This window comes from Stylophora pistillata, chromosome 1, assembly GCF_964205215.1.
Source record: "Stylophora pistillata chromosome 1, jaStyPist1.2, whole genome shotgun sequence".
NCBI lineage: Eukaryota > Metazoa > Cnidaria > Anthozoa > Scleractinia > Pocilloporidae > Stylophora > Stylophora pistillata.
Genome location: NC_142519.1, coordinates 2,869,581 through 2,890,922, shown reverse-complemented (window position 1 = coordinate 2,890,922; position 21,342 = coordinate 2,869,581). Strand labels below are relative to the sequence as shown.

The 21,342-nt window shown below is 38.4% G+C and overlaps 2 protein-coding genes and 1 non-coding gene across 3 annotated transcripts; 2 read left to right on the top strand and 1 right to left on the bottom strand.

Annotated features, from left to right (window-relative positions):
• Window positions 1–1,696: 1,696 nt before the first annotated feature.
• On the top strand, window positions 1,697–3,958 carry LOC148740822 (angiopoietin-related protein 7-like). Its single transcript, XM_088732200.1, has 3 exons — window positions 1,697–1,921; window positions 2,322–2,705; window positions 3,163–3,958. The coding sequence occupies exons 1-3, from the start codon at window positions 1,798–1,800 to the stop codon at window positions 3,465–3,467; spliced, it is 813 nt and encodes a 270-aa protein (XP_088588326.1). The 5' UTR covers window positions 1,697–1,797; the 3' UTR covers window positions 3,468–3,958.
• Window positions 3,959–6,563: 2,605 nt separating this feature from the next.
• Window positions 6,564–7,991, bottom strand: LOC111345562 (uncharacterized). Its single transcript, XR_015996031.1, has 3 exons — window positions 7,766–7,991; window positions 7,215–7,357; window positions 6,564–6,789 (listed from the first exon to the last, which is right to left on the bottom strand). It is a non-coding gene; the product is annotated as an uncharacterized LOC111345562 (transcript).
• Window positions 7,992–18,077: 10,086 nt separating this feature from the next.
• LOC148740821 (fibroleukin-like) lies at window positions 18,078–19,064 on the top strand. The gene is made up of 2 exons (XM_088737908.1): window positions 18,078–18,214; window positions 18,619–19,064. Exons 1-2 carry the CDS (start codon window positions 18,115–18,117, stop codon window positions 19,047–19,049), a joined length of 531 nt encoding a protein of 176 aa, XP_088594034.1. The 5' UTR covers window positions 18,078–18,114; the 3' UTR covers window positions 19,050–19,064.
• The last annotated feature ends 2,278 nt before the right edge of the window (window positions 19,065–21,342 follow it).

Below are 21,342 nucleotides of genomic sequence, written 5' to 3'. Positions count from 1 at the left end.
GGGCTATTTCAAAAACATCGTGAAGGAATTGGCGATCGAAGACACAGCGGAATTCGAAAGAGCGAGGCCAAATGACTTCAACACCGCTTCAGCATCCGTCATGATCTGTTAATTAACAAACTCCATAAATTAGGTGTTTCATTTGCTACGTGTTCTTGGTTCCTAATCTACTTATCGCAGCGAACACAAGTTGTCAAGATAGAGGATTCCCTATTTGAGCCACTTCCGTTGAAGGCAGGGGTCCCCCAGGGATCCATCTTAGGCCTCGTGCTATTTACTCTTTACGTGAACGATCTTCTCCAGGTCCCTAAACACTGTAGAGCACTGGGTTACGTGGATGACACCAAAGTTTTTATGGCACTTCCTTCTAGTCAGCTTTCGGAAGCTGTGGCTGCTGTAAACCAACACCTTAGGGATATATCCAGTTGGTGCTGTGCCCACTCTCTGCTAATCAACCCCGACAAGACAAAATCAATTTTTGTTGGCGTTCCGCAACCTACAAGAAGTATATGAACTTTACCACCTGTAATGTTGCTAGGGAAGGAAGTAAAGCCTTCCTCTGTTACCAAGACTTGGGTGTACACATCGATTGTCACCTTAACTATAAAAAACACATTGCGAAAACTGCTTCAACCTGTGCATACATGTTAAACCGCGTTAATAGGATAAAACATCTCCTGGACAGTAAAACTCTTGTTTTCTTGATGAACACTTTTATATTATTTAGTATGTTATATTATTGCTCCACGGTTTGGAGCAACACGACAAAAGAAAACATCAAAAAACTTCAATTAATCCAAAATTTCGCATGTAGAATTGTTTTAGGCCTTATGAAATACGACCATGTCACGGAAGGCCTTAAATCTCTAAATTGGCTCAATGTGAACGATAGACTGCTTACAAACGACTTATTAATGGTCCATAAGTGTATTCATGACCAGATACCCAGCTACCTTACTGGAAAATTTATTCAGCGTTCGAAGATTCACGACAGAAACACTAGATACAGTGGTGAATGAGATCTCCCAATTTGTAGATTAAAAAGAGGGAACGATCATTTGCTTTTCGGGGTGCAAAGCTGTATAATAACCTTCCAAACGAGATTAAGAAAACCTCTGACGTAAAAAAGTAAGGCTAAAGTCAATAATTATTTTTAAATCTGTAATTTTTATTTTTAGCATATTATGATATATTCATGTAATTAGTTGTTAGCATTGACGGCGGAAGAGCCCTAAACTGGGAGCTGTTCAAATAAAGTATGTATGTAGTATGTATGTTCAACATTCCGAACATTCCAGAGAACAAAAGAAATGTTGAACGGATATTGAAGCAAAGTTTAAAGGCTTTTAAACTCTTCAACATCGATGCAATATCATTTCAACACGTTTCAACAAGGTGGAAAGGGGGTGGCAAACGCTTTCAACATTACCATTCAACAAAATCGAAAGGATGTTGAAGCAAATGTTGAACCCGTTTGCTGAGGCCTTTAAGCGTATCAGTGTACAAAATTTATTTCTATAGTGTTTTTAGCCGGCATTGTCTCCAGGTGTATATAATTTATCTTTGATCTCAATCGCTGCTTTAATTCCATTAATTATCCAAGGTTATCCAAGGTGTCCAACTAGTTTTTAGCATATTCTCATCACGTCCATAGTTCCTACGCCCTGTTACGTCAACTCAGAAAAATTTTATATAAATACAGGTTGGAGTAATTGAAATTTCTTCAATCTCCATCTGTCTTACATATGCGTTTCGAGATCTGCAACTGAAAGGTTGGAAGAGGAATTTCATCGTATCATGTGTGCCTCACAAAATTCTTCTTTGCTGTTTATTGTGGCACTTTTACTCATGATTCAGTTGTTACCTTCAACTCGTGCAGCTTCGATAAGTTACCAAAACAGCAATGGAGAATCCGAGAAATGTGAATAAGAATCTATGCTTTGGTATATAATGATAACCCTTGGATTACATGTCCTTGAAAACGACGGCTCATCACATATTGACAGACTGTTTTTTCTTGGTTGGCGTTAGGATTCAACGATTCCTCGCGAAGAAAAACTCTACTTGCACTCTAGCGTTCTCCATGAGTTCAGAACTGTCAAAAAACTGAACTATCGATCATTTATTCATTCCATTATAACATTCTGCCAATATGCTATGAGGCTTCCTATTCAAGGAAGTGTAATACAAAGGTTATCATAGTATAACAAAACGCATTATTTCCTTTACTTGATTTTCAATTATATATTTTTTCCTCGCTTATTCCCTTTCCTTGATACCGTAATCGATGAAAAACATTTCATTTCTTAATCCACTAACAGCTAAGAGCTGTGCTGAGCTGTACACAAGGGGTCAAACCATAAGTGGCGTTTATACAATCGACCCTGATGGTTCAGGTGTCTTTAATGTCTATTGTGACCAGACAACAGCCGGTGGAGGATGGACAGTGATCCAGAAGAGGGTGGATGACACCGTGGATTTCAATCGCACCTGGAATGACTATAAAAAGGGATTCGGTGATTTCCTCATACGTGGATTTTGGCTAGGACTGGACAAGATCCAACGCCTGACGCAAAACAATAAAGAAAACAAACTCCGCGTGGATCTGGGAGTAACTGCCAACAAAACTGTTCACGTAGAGTATGAGTGGTTTGGTATTGAGAACGAGACAGCTGATTACAAGCTGCACATCGGCAATATTTCATGTAAGTAAGTTTATTCTTTCTTAATCAATGAACATTGTCATAAATGACAGTTACTATCATCTTCCTATATATATGGTTGATTTCAGAGCACATGTCTCCCAAAAGACTGCTTGCCTTGAGAATATCAGTGGGATTCATATCTGGTTGTGCATATCATTCTCATAATACTAACCCTAAACAACTCATCTATTTGAGAGTTGGCTGTGATTTGGTGCTATAGAATCAATCAGGTGACACGAGGACTTAGGATGTATAGAATACTAGTGATCAGATTTCATTCAGTAACTTTGATGATCTAGACTTGAAAAATGGTTTCTGAAATGTCGCCTCCACAAGTAACAGAATCGCATCGTTTTATACACAAAAATGGGCCAGAGCAAGGCTCTCAAAAATTACGAATAATTGTTATATATGAATTTAAAATATATTGATTTTTTCCCTTTTCTTGTGTGTTTAGCTGCGACTGTTAATGATTCCCTATCCTCTCATAATGGCACGTTATTTGGTACCTGGGACAGACCTCCAGCTGACTATGATTGTGCACCGACGTTAGGGGGTGGCTGGTGGTACCTTTACGTCAATAACATTTGTAATTTTTACTCAAATCTCAACGGCATCAATCGTCATCGTGGAAGTAATTATGGAATTCATTGGAGAAATTTAAATCCTAAAACTTCTGACACCACTCCCAGATCGACTGAAATGAAAATTAGACCAGTGGACTTTTCTAAAAGACTTTTCCCTAAGGGACTGGACATCTAGATATTTTTATCGTGGGTGGAAGGGAAGGCTTTTGTCTTTGTGAGGATAAAATTTTCCAGATTCCCTCATATTCTTAAGTTTTTCCGTTATGGCAGTAAAAAACAAACATCCTCCGACCACCCAGGCGATAATTGATCATTTTGTACTGATTTATTTGACTTAACGTTAACTCTAATCGCATAGTGCAGTGAAGGGAAAGTCTAGTTTAAAATTTGGTATAGTTATCTAGGATTTATCACGGAACGTGATTAATTTGAGGAGACTTTTGATGGAATCAAAACGCAAAATTTTGTTTGTAGACAGTTTGTGGCGATAAATTACATCTGACCTTTCCGTCAGTCAGTTAGATCCAAGAGTAAATTCCTAGAGACATTAATTATAATCGCGTTAAGTCGACTTCATACTGAATTAGATAGATTTTAGGGTCAAATGTAGACGTAGTGCGAAAATGTTGAGATAATTATGTGCAGTAAATAAATGAAATCATAAAAGCCTTCTGTATGAATATGAACGTTTGTGGTAAAAATTAGCAATATCAGTTAAGTCCCAAGAGTTATTCAAGCTTCCTGACCGCTTCTTGGGTTTGTAACGCTTTCTTGAATTAGCAAGCCCCCGTCGTGTTCAGATGAGGCTGTGTAAACACAGAAAAGTCCTCCATTGCTTAAAGGGATCCTCACTGTTTTCGAAAATATCGCTTAAAATGCTCTTTAAGTGTTCAAAAGAAGATTTTTCGGACAGAAAAATTTTCTCTCCCTTTAGATTTTTAATTGGTTTGGCCTCTCAAAAGAGGCCTTCATGACCAGTTCGAACGTCCCGCGATCGCCATTTTCATTGGCGCGCAAGGCTCTCTGGAGTGAGGACGTAAAATGGTTGCTCGATTTCCTTGCCCTCGGTAAAAATGGTAGCAAAATGCCGCATTGCGTTGCTTTTGAGGGTAGTATTCAAGCTAAAAACAGGAAAAACCATCCCAAAATTCGTTTCCACAATTTTCCGAATGATGCAGCGACTGGACGAGCTAGGATTCATGCTGTTGGAAGGACATCCTTGCCCAAAGACTCACGTCTGTGTTCGAAGCTCTTCGAAGAGCATTGCTTGGAAGAGTATTACCTCATGGAAGTAAAATTAATGGGGTCAAGTAATTCGAAGAAATCGCTTTAGCCTGGCGCCATTGCGACACTTTTTTTTTTTCACAAACCTCCGAAAGGTGGACGCGCATCAACGTGCGAAGGAGAAGAGAGAACGCGAGACAAAGCGACTCCAGGCAAGTTATACTAAATACAATCAAACACAAAAACAACTCGCCTCTAGTTAAAAACAGACAACTTTACCTAAATCCTTCCTTTGTAACTAACTTCCATTTATCGTAAATCTCCATTATGTCCTTTTTACGTTCAGTAATAAAATTATTCTTTCTTAAAAGATGTTTTATCAAACAACAAACATATGAAATGCATATATATGAACTGCGGTTATGAAACGTATATGTGCACGATCCTTCGCAGTAAAGTACTATTTAAGGAATAGTGAAAATCAGACCTGAAAAAAATTCAGGCCTGTACGGGATTCGAACCACTGACCTCTGCGATACTAGTGCAGCGCTCTACCAATTGAGCTAACAGTGGGCTTGTTAGCTCAATTGGTAGAGCGCTGCACTAGTATCGCAGAGGTCAGTGGTTCGAATCCCGTACAGGCCTGAATTTTTTTCAGGTCTGATTTTCACTATTGCTTAAATAGTGCTTTACTGCGAAGGATCGTGCACATATACGTAAGATGTTTTATGTTAGTTGTTTACAAGCCTCCAAGTACGCAAAATTTGCATGTTCCTAATTGAATCATAAATCCGTATAGCTAAGATTGACACATAATGACATCCATGTGCAAACAAGTCAATACCTGAGACAGCCCTTTCATAAGCCTTGAAATAGCATACATTTGAGTAATTTCTTAACACTGGTGTCATTGAATGCCAAACTGTACTTTCCTAAACTGTACTTATTATTATAATAATTATTTATAATTTGTGCAAAATGGTTCTCGTTGAAACATTTTATTCAAAGAGGCCCTCAAACTCTGACAAATGGTAATTTTACTAGGCTGTAATCCAAACTGGAGAGTCGCAGGGGGAGCCAAGGTTCAAAATGTCATGGAGCAAGGTTTCAAAGAAGTTTGGTGCCGAGCCAGTTTTAAAAATAAAAAAATATGATTACCTAGATGATATGTTGCAAGCAGCATTTCACTTGGCAGCATCAGGAACCAAACCTACTGCACGGGTTAAGGACAGGTCCGGTATAATGGCTCCAAAGGAAAGGCCAAGCAGGAAGGAGAAAATGGCAACACGACAGCAACTATCTCGGTTCAAGTAACTAACTATATTTCCCCAAGTTGATTCTTGTTAACATTGGTTTTTTTGACAAGTGGCAAGTTCTGTTTTCATGCATTTCTATGAGGATCAAAACTTCTCTCTGATGATTACCAGTGTTTGATCTCCTTCAAAAATTGGAAATGTCGCTTTAAAAGTATTTACAGGAAAAAAACATACGCTTTGAATTGTGAAAGTCAATCATTTTATTGACCACATTACAATGGTTTTTTGTTTGTGTTGTTATAATATGTAAAAAATAGACTTCTTGACCCAAATGAACACATTTACCTTGTAAATAATACATAATTCAAATTCATCATAAGCATCATTAATCAGAGTGCAAAAATAGCAGTAAAAAAGAGTGAAATGGGCTGGATAGAAAGCCCATTTGATGTATGAACATTATTTTAAATCTCAGAAATCAAATAAGCCATTTATATAACTTTAAATTTTGGTGGTTATAGTTGGCGCTTTCACTTGATCAAATGCTGCAGTGTTTGTTAGAGTGTTAGTCTTCTCAATGTGGCATTTAATCAAGGCTGGTGTTACTGGTCATTCTGCATTCATCTGTGGTGTTCGATAGAGGAGAGCAGTTGATCCAGTAAATCTACATTCATGGAAAAAAGTAGTTTTCGAGAATTACAAGCTAATGACCCATAAAATTATCCTTGGCTTCAAACAATTCTTGTATGTGTGTTGTAACTGATTAAAATTTTGCTACCAAGATGAATGTTTTAAATAGTGAAAAAGTCCCTCCATGCTTGCTCAAGCTCACTGTCAAAGGCACTGTCATTCATCATCATCGTTTCCAGGAAGATATCCAGCGTAAATCCGATCTTCGGAAGAAAAATTTTACCTGATAGTTTTTACTGCACACGAGGGGATGACACGTCGAATTTTCTTGCCAAGGTACCCATGAGCCCACCAGATAAACTGTCGATAAGCTGCATAACGAAATGACTTGAAAGACAACAATATATTCAATGTTTAAAAGATCGCAGAAGGAAGTACACAAGTTTGCTGCTAATGATACCAGACATCTTTATGGACATTGACTGGCTTACTCCTGGTTCACATTCAAGTTACCTCAAGTCTATCCCAACCCAGACTGCAGCATCCCCCCCCCCCCCCCTACAAAAAGAAAACCTAATGAGGGTTTTGGTGTCAGGCTACAAGCAAAGTAACAATCAATAGCAATGTAAATCTTTTTGTATAAAATAAGTCACTCCTTTTTTCCGAAGCTCTTATAAGCACCCCTTCCCCCGAAAACCTTTTTTCCAATCAAAACAATAAACGACAACCGTTGCACACGAAATAAAAAAAGAACATATTTTACTGGCATTTAGCTTAATTTCATACTAAAATTTCACTGCCATGAAAACAACCATAAAGTGCCAATACCTGTTGGGCACTTGTTGTCTGTCTGGAAGACCAGTACTTTCCCTGTCGTACAGACTTGCTAGTGCTGTCCACAACACATCCTCGTTTAAACAAACTGCTCGAAAGCTTTCATTGATACATGTCAAGCCTAAAATAATAGAGACAAACCTCATTCAGTTGAAGCAGAAGGTATCTCCTGCCTTTGCTGTTTATGTTTGAAATTCCACAAGACATCTAAATCTAGTCTTCTAAATGACCTTATGTAAACAAAAGAAGATTACATTCATATTCAAAAGAATCCTCTCGTGTCCGAGTAACTGTGTCGAATTTTGACAAGAGATTTCTTACTCGGGTAATTTGTGATAGTAATGAAGTGCATTTTAGAAGAAAATAAGCGAAAGATTCAGGGATAGCCCCGAGCAACCACGAGACCATGGACCAGGATTTACCGCAAATAATGCAATTAATCGGATCATAAATGTTTATAATGTTTCTAATACTTCGTCGGAAAACAAAAGGTGAGATTAAATGATATATCAAATCAGAATTAACTAACCTTCCACCAGTTGTGACAAAAAAGGAAGTTCTTTTCAGGAGACACATTCAACTTCACTTAGCATCACACCACATCTCTCACATTCACACCAAGACAGGTCCGTTCGGCGACTTTCAACTCTCGAAGAATGTAACAAAGCTTCTTCCTCCCCAGAATCAATCTGTTCTTCCTCTCCTTCCTCATTGGAATAATATTCAGGTTCAAGCTGATACGGCAGAATAGACATCGTAGAACTGATATTAAGTTTGTTTGCAAACAGATGACTGGAACATGTGCCGGACGAGCAATCATTTTACGTTATTACCCCAGAGAGCCTTGCGCGCCGATCAAAATGGCGATCGCGGGAAGTTCGAAATGGTCACGAAGGCCTTTTTTGAGAGGCCAGAACGAAAAATCTAAGGGAAGAGAAGACTTTTCTGTCCGAAGAATCTACTTTTAGACACTTAAAGAACAGTTTAAGTGATAATTTTAAAAAACAGTGGAGGACCCCCCTTAAATATCAATTGAAATGTTAATTTTGATTCATCCTAAGTCTTTCATGGATTGAGGAGAAAAAAAATCTGAACAACTGTAGATAATGGTTTAACATTCAAATGAAAATGTATTTGTGCTATACACAGATACGTCGCCTAATTTGAAAAGATCATGGGAGGGAGAGGGGTCGTGACCAAAGTCACCCTTCCGAAGGATCAATCGTTTGGTTCGAAATTTTCACTAGTCTTCTGTGAGGCTTTTCCATGTTGAGATGAAGTTGTGTAAACACGGAATAAAAGCCTACTCTGGGACCTTAATTCGCCTTAGGTCGACTAAAGTCGCTATTGATCACGCAATGTTAGAAGGGGTCCACCCTTCCCAATTTACCTCATTGACCCCACCCTGATCATAAGGATTAGAGGAGGAGGCATGGTGGCTGAATGGTTGGTGTACTGGACTCTGAATTAGTCCAGTTTTGGTGTTTAGTGTTGGAGCATTGCATTCTGTTCTTGGGCATTTTACTGTAAGCTCAAATGCCTCATCTTTCCCAGGTGTAAATGTGAGTACTGGTTGGCAGGGGGGAAGGTAACCCTGCGATGGACTACGAGTTTAATTATTGTTTTCGTGAGGTGGGCAATGGCTTCCATATACATAGAAACCCCATGTGAAAATATTCATGCACCTGTCTAGCCCCTGTGTTGGCATGGGTAATTCCTACATGAAGACAATACTGATGTAGGAAATATGAATATGTATACTCTTCCGTTTTCTTACTAAAACAACTATCTATTCGAACAAAATTTCTGTCTTATATTTCATGATGAAAAAGTTGATAAAAGGGTTGACCCGGTCCATTGTCATCAGGATATAATAAATATTGAATCACATCAAACGTACAGTACCGGATCATCAAGATAAAACGATAGAAAGTTATTCTGGAGAAAGGCGCTCAAATCTTGCCACTCACTTATACCTTGAGCTGTAAAAATAACATTATGAAAAGTAAACTAAACTTAACTGAAACTAAATTTTACCCACTTAACTTACCCAGAGTAAAAGAGTGACAAAAGTGGGCCATTTCTCCAGCATAAACCCATTGATCTGTACTAGCTACTTCCACCGTGGTATAAGATCAACTGGAAACAATTGAACTTTGTAGCTCGACGAACCTACTAACGGCGTAAATATTTATCGATCTTGAGACTTTGAAAGTCTTTTTTTACGCTTCATCCTCGTCAGTTTGATGATCAACATACATGAACTCCTTCTAAGCCGAGAAAGGCCTTTTACCAGCAAACCAGTCATATTTGATCACGAGAAATAAGTTTTGTCCCGTGACCAAAGTGCACGCGAGCCTGCTGAAAAGTGTACAGAGAAATAATTAATTTATATGTGCGGAAAAAAAAAAACATTAAAAAGCTTCAGAAAAATTCACCCTGAAAGTTTAACTGGGCGACTGCTTCCATAAAAACACCACGCACGTGCTTTTCCCTCGTGGAGTAGATTATCATTCTGGCCTGCATTCTTTCCCAATCCATACCCACAGAAAAAGTCCACCTTGTGTCTATTGACTGGTTACCTGCCTGCATTGTAGAAAGAAAATCCTACCAGTGACACAATCCGAGGTAAAGTGAAGGAAACTTTCGGTAATAGCGAATAGTATGAGCGTACTTGGCGAGAGAAGCCCTCTAATTAATGTTGTTCCGCTCCTAACTTCGAATTAGAACATAGCTAGCAGAACCACGCCATGAAATTCAATATCTGTAAGCGTGCCCAAAATCCCGATAGTGCACGCTGACAGCGTCAGCAAATCGCTTCGCCAGAAATTTTTTTTTTCGCGCGAGCGGCCGATTGTTAGCGCGGGAAAAATAATATATTTCGCGACAATAACGGATGCAAACAGAAACTCGGCCTACTAGTCCGAGAACGAAGACAATGTTTCGACCTTTTCCCTTGGGCTAGAGCTCTTAAATGAGGCAGAAAAAGAGAAAAACAAAGGAAAAGGAGACTAGGCATCAGCGCCGTCACGATTCGCTTCAACTGATATTGTTGTCCATTTTTCCCGTCGGATTTGATGCACAATTCTACCGGCTATGTTCTAAAACAATTGGTTCATGCTTTCAGCTGTGCACTATCGAGTTATGGAGCACGTGGGAAGTTTGGAGAGCACTCAAGAAGCTAGAGTTGCCCTCGGCTATCGCCTCGGGCAACTCTTACGCTTCTTTCGTGCTCTCCAAACTTCCCGCGTGCTCCATAACTCGATAGTGCACGCTAAAGCATGAACCAATTGTTAAGCATGGAAACAAGTTGCGGCGCAAAGGTTGCTGGGAGAGTTTAAATGGCGGAGGATGCAGAGCCAGTTATCAGCTTGGAGAATTTCGTCGTGGCTCATTAGTTCCTGGAAAGCTGTTAAGGTAACAATAAATGCTTTTAAACCTGCAATACTGTCACCAGGCTAACAAGAAACTGTAACTATTTTTTTTAGGTGAAACACTGCAGGGTAGGAACAAGCGAATGCTTGGAAGGTGTTGATGATCCGATCAACAGAGGAAAAGATCTTCCAAAAAGACTAGACTCTCTATAATTGCAAATTCGAAGTTTTTTGCAGCTAGAAGAGTAGTTGGAGAGACTGGGAAGGAAGTATTTTTACGAAGGACCTTAGCATATGGTTTTCAGTATGGTGTTGGGGTGTTTTGTCTAACTGAGGCAGGAGAACAACAAATTGGTTGGGTCCCTGAAAAGGATCGAGAAATTTTGGATTTTTCACTAGCTCTGACCGTAGAATTTAACAATAACTGTCGTGGTAATTTTTTCTAATTATTTTTTGCTAAATTGGATTGAAATTTGGATATTTTAGACTACGGCGACTTATGAGCATAAAAAAGTAAGCAAAATGACTATTGTGGTTATTGCAAGGGATTCTGTAAATATTTTTAAGGTTTATTGAGAGACTGTTGCTAACTTTGATTTTATTCCTTCAGTCAAATAAAATCGCTTTGAATTGCCTTAAGTCGCCTTAAGTTGCCTTAAATTGCCTAAAGTCCCAATGTTTTTTTCCGCCAATTTTGCCTAAGTCTCTTTGAGTCGCCTTAAATCGCCTAAAGTCGCCCAAAGTTACAGCGACTTAAGGTCCTGGAGTAGGCCTGAAAAAGTCCTCCATTGCTTAAATCAATGTAATTGTTGGTCCATGAGCTTTTCAAAGACTTAGGGCCTGATTACATGAGCCGGGCTGGCCCGGTTAGCCGGGCTGATTTCTTTTGTTTTCACGCCTTGGCGAACACCAAAACAAAAGAAATCAGCCCGGCTAACCGGGCCAGCCCGGCTCATGTAATCAGGCCCTTAGCTGGAGACAAACCTGAACAATCGGTGGATAGACGGACACGCTCATTGGTTGTGCTCAACACAGATACGATTGCGAAATTTGCAGAAGTAGAGACGTCGTGATCACAGACATCGTTGAAGACATTTGTTAAGGTCAGCACACACAATTGACTAGTCCGTGTAACAAGTCGCGGGAACAAGTCTCATCGAGTGAACTAGCTATTTTTGTAACAAAAATCTAGTCGCACGGACTGAAAGTTTGGTACTTGCGACTAGTCTCACGAATTCAAACTGCGTTGGCGATAACATTTAAATCATGAATAAAAATGATACTCTGAGCAACAAAGTACAACTCAGTGATACAAACATGATATGATGGAATTTCTTCTCCGACCTTAAAGTTGAATATTTTGTAAAATGTAACAGTATTATACTAAAGAAATTATAGCTGCTTAACCTTGCATTTATATCCAAACCACTTCCTTAACCGATCATGGAGTAAATATTGTACGCAAAATAAGAATTTGACTTAAGACTGTATTTCCCGGGAATTTCCCAATACTCCTAAAGGAGGATATTTGAAACAGTGTCCGCATTTATTCTCTTGAATCAATATAGCCTGTTCACAACGACTGAGATAATATTTTGAGTCGAAATGAGCGTGGGCTCGCTTTTCTTGTTTGGAAGACGTCTCCTTTGCGGTAAAATCTTAGTTCAGTGAAATGAGCTCCTAACAAAAGATGATGAGCAAACACAATCCTAAGGCGAAACCTCGTCACTCCTAAAAAGAAATAATATCAAATGTTCCCTCACAGTCTGGCTATGATTGTATTAAACATATTATAGTTTATATAATTGTTATATGTTAGCTGTGATTAATCTGTAAGGTGAGAGAGGATGATGTCTTATTGAAAGTTTCATTTATAAAATGATCGAACGAATCGGATTAGTGCTAAAGGCCGTAAGTCGGAAATGTCATTTTCACGAAGTGTGCGCCGTCATTATCTTCGTAGCCTACTCTTAAGAGTCAACATAACTCGAACAAATCCCGTAGCAATTTTTCTTGCAAAATATTTTCTTTTACGAATTAAGGTGAAAAACATACCTGGTCCAGTTAAAGAGCTTGAGGGTAGAATATTTTAATAAAATGTTCCATTATCCTAAAAACTGCCTTGCAGAAAGCAGCATAAACGAAATCGATTCTCTCATTAAGATAAACACAGGTAAACTTGAAAGTCAGTGTAAATCTAGAAAAAAAAAAACAAAAAACAAAAAAACACTGCATAGCTCTAAATCTCCTTCACATCATATTTGCGTTTACTGAGGAGAAAGTCCAACTTGCCGAATCAGACCCACGACTAAAAGAGTGATTCAGTCTGTCTCCACTGAGTCTCGTAACCGCTGGTTAAAACGGTCAAGAAAGAATGCTTCACCCTTTAACAGAACTAACTCGTGGAATTTACTGCTGCATGTCTTGAATTTTATTGAACCTACCATCGCAAAAACTGCGTTGTGAGGATTATAGTTTTGTGGCAGAATATTTGAAGTATTTTATTTAGGTAGTAATTACGAAATCGTCATCAACAAAGATCGTTATAATACAGAGGCAATATTAGAATGACGTAGCAACTAATGAATATCTCTCAAGAACCCAATAGCGCGCAGGAGACTTGTTGTTAAGACGTTGCTGTTCTCGAGACATTTCAGGAAATGGTTTGATCATGATTCCATATCGGTGGTTTCCTCGCCTTTTCGGATAGCAACGTCTAGGACTTGCGTCTTTAAAACTGACCTTATTTGAAACTGACCTTATCCTAGTTCTATACTGCTTTCAAGACGAATAGCGCTGAAGCGAAAAAAATTAATAATGACATTCTGATCAATTTTCTGAATTTTTCGGGAGAACAGCGACGTGAACACCGGAAGTCGAAATAAACTGTGTGTAAACTATCATGTGCGCTGTCTAGTTATCAAATGATGTTTCCAGTATGTTGCTTATGACTCTGATATTGCCAATGTAATGTACTAATCTTTGTTTACAAGGTTTTTGTTCTTTTTATTAGGAAGTTTAAGAAAACCACGACGGCCACAGGAATGGGATCGTCGCTAAACTAAAGGTTTAATAAGCAGAACAATGTCTTTGTACTTGCGTTGTGTTTATTTGTAAATTTCTTTGCGTCCTTTGCAGGGACCTTAGGCAAACCACAACGGAAACGGCAACGAAGACGTGGCGAAACAAATGATGAAACTGACAGAATAGTCGCTCAGCATGTGCATTTTAAAACTTTGTTCATTTCTTAGCCGTCCTCTGCCAAACAACAACGTGAAATTACCAAAACTTACGTTGTCCCGGAATTACTTGTTTAAATTTCAAATGTAACCCCGCTCGCATACGTGAGGGAGAGGAGGAGGTGCGGCGCGCAAGAGAGAGCCAATACATCCAGACATTCGCGAAATTCTGACTATAAATAAAAATTCACTTTTTATTGGACGTTTTCTTCGCTGTTACCGTCCTAACCGCTTAAGATCCCTAACAACGCAAAATGACCAGACCTTGCGTCATCTGGAGAACGTGAGCGACGACGGCTGATTTTATTTATAATTTTATTCCAATTTAACGCTGTGTTTCATATTTAGTTTTGAGATAGTTTTGACAGTGAGAAAAAAAAAAATACTATAGATCTATCTCGGCGTCGCCGTTGTCGTTTCTTGAACTCCCTCGTAAGTAACGTTTAAGAGGTACTGCAAAGCCTTTCGTAAAGGGTGGTTTACTTGGATTTTTCGCTCTGAAGCCTGTGCATGAAATTGGTTTAAAGGTGAATAAACGACTGGTAAACCTTAGATTCTCGGTTTGTTCACTGTCACAGTATTAATTATTTATGGCTTACGAGTTTGTCTACGAGACCAGGCAGGCGGTACACGTGCTATCTCAGCAATTTCTTTCAGACTCTCAGAGATTGTGAGATTCAAAGAGTTCTCCAAGAATCCAGAGTAGTTCGGTTCCAGCTTAATCCCTGGGGTATGAGAGCTCTCAGATCAAATCCCAGGGATAAAATCCCGATATTTGCTTGAAAAGTGCACTTTCAGCAAATATCTCTCAAACTCATATGGCCAAACTTTGTTAAAAAATTAAACAGTCAGAGCACCAAAGTTGGTGTTGTTGTGTCGGCCACATGACCTGAGGAGGTAATGACACGTGGAGCGACGAGCGAGAGAGGTCGATTGAATTCGTTTGTTATTAGTTATCTTATATGTGATTAAAGAGACGTAGTTACGGACAGAATACAACAGGTGTAGCCTGATTTAGAGCGGTTAATGAGTTGATTTAGAGCGGTTAGTCCATTGAGCTAACCGCCTCCTGGTTAGCTCAATGGATAGGGCGTTGGAATATTGTGCGGGAGGTCGAAGGCTCGAGCCCCGGCCGAACCAACACTCAAGGTCTTAAAATAATTGAGAAGAATTTGCTGCCTTTCTATAACATCAAGAGATGGTTAGATATTCTAGTCTTCTCGGATAGGGACGGATAAATGGAGGTCCCGTCTCGTGCAGGGTTGGGGTAGGAGACGTTAATTTCCAACACACGAGATTACTGTGTGATGGATGTCCTCCCCCGCGGCGAGATGGGTGGTTTATTGGGCCTGCAGCTGTTGCGGTGTCCTTGCCGGTTGGCGAAGATAAATAAAAAAATAAATAAATAAAAAGTAACCATGTCACGCAAAGTTTTTTAAAACTCAAAAACTAGGGATTTTTACTTGCAAACATCTGTGATGAGCAACATTACAGCTTGAGCTATCATAGAACTATGTTTTCCAAGAGATTATAGGAATGAATTTTCTTGAGAAAAAAAAAAAAAAAAAAAAAAAAAATAAGAAAAAGACGTGGCCTCTAGAAAATGTTTCTGATCACACCGGCTTCTAAAATGTGTGATTATCGACGTTGATTTATGCAAATTTTGATCACAAATTTGGGTAAAAGTACTTTAATGAGCCAAATGGTATCAATGACGTTACTTGATTTTCATTCAGGTTTGGAACAGGACACTGTTAAATATAAATCTCATAAATGCTGCTATGTTGACACTTATGATTCGTGAAAGGTATGTTGAAAGCTACAAACGAGCTGAATAATTCTAGCATCACAGAGGAAACAGAAGCTCTCAGGTATATACAAAAAAAGGTGTTCCTGTGTTGTATTTGGGCTCCATAGGGGCTGCTTGCGTTTCATATAACATTTGTGACGCAACAACGAAAGCCGCGCAAAGCATCAAAGTACTTGAACTTAATGATACAAATACATTACGATGAAATGCTGCAATACCTTAAATACAACACAGTAAAAAACTGAAGGAACTTTTATTGGAAACATTATGCAATTCAAAACAATCCAGACATAGTAATGTTCAGAATGCAATTATTATTCTTACTTTGCTATTTACAGAAGTTTTACGAGTGTTAACATCAATTGTTAGGTTTCTAATCACCTTAGCTGTGCTTGTGCTAGCCACAAGTACAATATACAAAAAAAAAAAGCAGAAGAAATGATTGAGTATTTGTAGATAACTTCGAAATTTCTAGGCGAGTGGCATGATTTGTCCAATTCATAAGTGCTCGTAATTAACCTTATGGTTTAGTTGTGATATATCAGACATTCGACGTTGTAAATTTCTTAATCTCATAAGCTTTAGGTTTATTTGTCTTGAAACCAGCTGAGGGCAAGGATAAGGTTATAGCTCGAGTTGTACTTTAAAGAAGCAGCTGAGTAAGGAGCGTGGGAGGACAAAGGACTTTTCTGTCTGCCACACCTTCAAATGATAGTATAACCTTGGGATACGTGCTTGGAAAACTAATTGATTTCTGCTCGTTACTTCAAAGAATACAAGTTACGAATGAAAGATATTATTGGCTCGTTGAAAGACATTATATTCCTGTATTTTACCCCAACACAGCCGATATTTTGTGGAATAGGCGTCGCAAAATCGTAATTACCTTTCTATGGCGACGCACATTATGCAATGTTCGAGGATGTAATACTGTGAACAACTTCTGCTCTTTTTTTTTTTAATACGTAAGACCCTAAATTGAAATTTAGTGTCGAATTTTTTGTAACTTTTTCAATGCAACTTGTTTTGACAGTTGTAAATCAAGATTTACGATGGAGACAATTGACAGCAAATCTTTATAATTCTGATAAACCGTGTGGACAAAATTAAAATATTTTAAATTCTCTGTTTCGAATTTTTGCATTGAATTACGATATTTGTTAATGTCTTACATACCGATATGAACGCGAGTAGTACAGAATCGAAAGCTCTGAATGAATGAGTTTTTTTCATGTGCATGTTTCATTCATGCATATTCTGTCCTCAATGCAGACAGCCGAAAAATAACGAGAAGAAAGTCGAGCAGCAAAATACCTCAACATAACCGATTTGTCTCAGTACTAGTTGCCAGTGATAAGGAATACCTAATTGACATACACTGCGGGAATAATATCAGAGAGAGATGGAACATATGTATTTTTTTTTTTTCGTTTAGCGTTTTCGTTTTAATAAAGAACTTGTAATGATTTTAATGTTATTTTCAAGTTATTGGGTTTTAAAACTTTGTTGGTGCAAATGACGTCGAGGAGTTAATCAAAAACAGCTCTGCCTGACACAGCCTTATCATTTTGATCAAAATTCCTTAAAGGTACAGGTTACACGAAGAATATTGTCGGAAAAGAATTGAATATCTTGAAAAAGTACTTAGTAAATAAAAAAAAAAAACAATAAAAAAACAAAAAACAAAAAAAAAGAATAAGAAACAAGGCTTACCACATTACGAAACAAACGTGAGAAAAAAAATTTAGTACCGACTTACTGCCAATTGTGTTTTTCGTAAATTTGAACTCGACAAACGAGCGCCCAAACAGCCACGTCGAAAAATTTTCGAAAGAATGGACTCCTATAGCTATTCGTATATTGAGATATATACTTTAGTAGAGATGTTGGAGTTGCTCTCCAAACTTGAAGACTGCACGCTGACGAATTAAACCAATACAGAAAGGATTTATCTTGTTTAATTTGTTTTTTAATGACTTCCTCAGGAAAACATTGCGGTGTTGTAGGATGGTTGACCAAGAATACGATCATTTTGATGGTGTGGCTGACGGAAAAAAATCTTTGTCGTCGCACGCTCCTTTCTCAGCTGTTTCTTGTAAGCGATTGGTTTCAAGACAAATAAAACTGAAACTCCGAACTCGACAAAACAAATCATGCCGCTTTCCTTGATATTTGAAAGTTATCTAAAAATACCCATGGCCAATAACTACTGGGCTATTCTAAATTTTCTCACGTGTATCGAACTTGTGGGAAGCACAAGCACAGTTAATGTCATTACGAATATAAAAATTGATATGAACACTTGTAAAACGATTCCTCTGGCCTTTTACAACATTACTTTCCTAGAATGTTCTGAATTACATTAGGTTTCCAATAAAAGTCTCTTCAGCTCTCAACTGTGCTGTATTTCACACTACTACAGCATTAAGGTCGGAGCGAGAAGTTTCCTTGTATCATGTCTGTATCATCAAGTTCGTATTTGATGCTCAGTGTGGCTTTAGTAGTCACATTTCAAATGATAGATGGCACATGCAAGACCCGAGAATCTGGAATAGGTAAGTAAGATTCCTTTTCATTGGCATATTCTTGTAATCGTTGGATGGTAAATTTGACGTTCACTCTCTCTTGGAAGACGCTCATAAACAAAATGCTAGTGTACGAAATGTTTCTTTTTTTCTAGTCAGAGTTCATCTTTAACAATTTTTTTCCGAAAACTAGACTTGTAATCGTTACTGGTTGTATCTAACTGTAAAAACTGCCACAAAACAGATACCGATTCAGTTAGAATATGAAATCCCAATCCTCATGAGTTGAAGTGATGATTTTTCCTTCGATGTCTTTTCCTTACTCGTTCTCTTTTCCATTTTCTGTTTTCTCATAGTAGATGGTAGAATGCATGTGCATCTTAAAACGAAAAACTTTCTTCCGCGTTAATATATAAATTATTTTTATTTTTCAGCTAAGAACTGTGCTGAGCTTTACAAGTGCGGTCAAACCATCAGTGGTGTTTATACAATCGACCCTGATGGTTCAGGTGTCTTTGATGTCTATTGTGACCACACAACAGCCGACGGAGGATGGACAGTGATCCAGAAGAGGGTGGATGACACCGTGGATTTCAATCGCACCTGGAATGATTATAAAAAGGGATTCGGTGATTTCCTCATTCGTGAATTTTGGCTCGGACTGGACAAGATCCAACGCCTGACGCAAAACAAGACAGAAAACAAACTCCGCGTGGATCTGGGAATAACTGACGACAAAACTGTCTACGCAGAGTATGAATGGTTTGGTATTGAGAACGAGACAGCTGATTACAAACTGCACATCGGCAATATTTCATGTAAGTCAATTTTCTCTTTCCTAATCAATGCACATTGTCATAAATGACAGTTGCTGTCACCTCCCTTACATCCGGTTGATTTCAAAGCAAATGTCTCCCAAACGACTGTTTGCCTTGAGAATCTCAGTGCGATTCATATCTGGTTATGCATATCACACTCATGAGACTAACCCTGAACAACTCCTTTACTTGAGAGTTGCCTGTAACTCGGTGGCATAGAATCAATCACGTGACACGAGGACCTGGAATGTATAGGAAACTAGTGATCAGATTTAATTCAGTAACCTGGATGCTCTAGAATTAAAAATGTTTTCTGAAATGTCACCTCCACAAGTAGCAGAATCGCATCGTATTATGCACAAAAATGGGCCAGAGCTAGGCTCTCAACAATTACGAATAATTACTATCCATGAATTTAAAATATATTGCATTTTTTTCCTCTTTCTTTTTTTTTGTGTTTAGTTGCAACCGTTAATGATTCCCTATCCTTTCATAATGGCAAGTTATTCGGTACCTGGGACAGGCTTCCAGCTAACCGTGATTGTGCACCGACATTAGGAGGAGGCTGGTGGTACCTCTACTTGAATCAAATTTGTACTGTTTCCTCAAATCTCAACGGGATCTATCCTCATCGTGGAAGTAATTCTCGAATTCACTGGGCAAATTTAAACCCTGAAGCTAAAAACACCACTCCCAGATCAACTGAAATGAAAATCAGACCAGTGGACTTTTTTTAAAGCCTTCTTCCTGAAGGACTGGTCATTTTATTATTATTATTATTATTTTTTTATTTTATTTAATTTTTTTTTATCGCAGGTGAGTGGAGGGGAAGGATTTTGTTTGTGTCAGGATAAAATTTTCCAGATTCCCTTAGAAGGCTCTGTAATCGCATAGTCCAGTGGAGAGAAAGTCAAATTTAAAATTTGGTATAGTTATCTAGGATTTATCAGGGAACGTGATTATTTTAAGAAGTCTTGATGGAAACAAAACGCAATTTTTTATGTAGAAAGTTTGTACCGGTAAACTACGCCTGACCCTGCTGTCAGTCAGTTAGATCCAAAAGTAAATTCCTAGAGGCATTAATTGCAATTATGTTAAGTCGTAATAAGTAGTTTCTTAGAAAGCGACTTTAAAATAAAAGTTAGCGCTAAGAAGTCACTACGTTTCGACCTCTCTGAGGTCATTTTCAAGTGAGTAGGCTAAGGGAACTCCATATATACTAAATTAGATTGATTTTAAGGTCAACTGTTAACGTTATGTGAAAACTTTAAGATAATTATTTCCAGTAAATAAATGAAATCATACCTTCTGTATGTTTATAAATGTTTTTGGCAAAAGTTAGCAATATCACTCAAGTCTCAAGAACTATGCAAACCTCCTGACCGCTTCTTGGGTTTGTAAAGCTTTCTCGAAATTTGCAGGTCCCCATCGTGTTTAATTGAGGCAATGTTAACACGGTAAAAGTCCTCCATTGCTTAAATATATATTTAAATGTTCTTAATTTTGATTCATAGTAATTCTTTCATAAATTAAGTCGAAAGCAAACCCGAACAACTGCAGATGATGGTTTAACATTCAAATGAAAGTATATTTGAGATGTACACAGAAGTGTCGCCTGATTTAGAAGACTGGAAGGGAGAAGGGTCGTGATCGAAGTCACTCTCCCGAAGAATCAATCGTTTGGTTGGAAATTTGCACTAGTTTTCTGTCAGGTTTTTCCATATTTGGATGATGTTGCGTAAACACAGAAAGAGTCCTCCATTGCTTAAATTAATCTTATTGTTGGTCCGTGAGCTTTTCATAGACTTAGCTGTAAACAAACCAAAACTGTTGTGGATAGACGGACACGCTCGATGGTCTATGCTAAACTTAACAATTGGCTCATACGTCAGCATGCGTTCATCGAAATATGAAGCACGCGGAAAGTTTGGAGAGCACGAAAGATGCGTAAGGGTTGCTCGAGGCGTAGCCAAGAGCAACCTCTAGCTTCTCAGTAATCTCGTGTGTGGGAAATTAACGTCTCCTACCCCAACCCTGCAAGAGACTGGACCTCCATTTATTCGTCCCTATCCGAGAAGACTAGAATGTCTAACCATTTCTTGATGTTATAGAAAGGTAACAAATCCTTCTCAATTATTTTAAGACCTTGAGTGTTGGTCTGGCAGGGGCTCGAACCCTCGACCTCCCGCACAATAGTCCAGCGCTCTATCCATTGAGCTAGCCGGGAGGCTGTTAGCTCAATGGATAGGCCTAGCCACAAGTTGCTGATGATTCCCCAAAAAAGTTGCCGACAAAAGTGTTTAAAATTTGTCAAAAAGTTGCTATTTTTTTAAAAAGTTG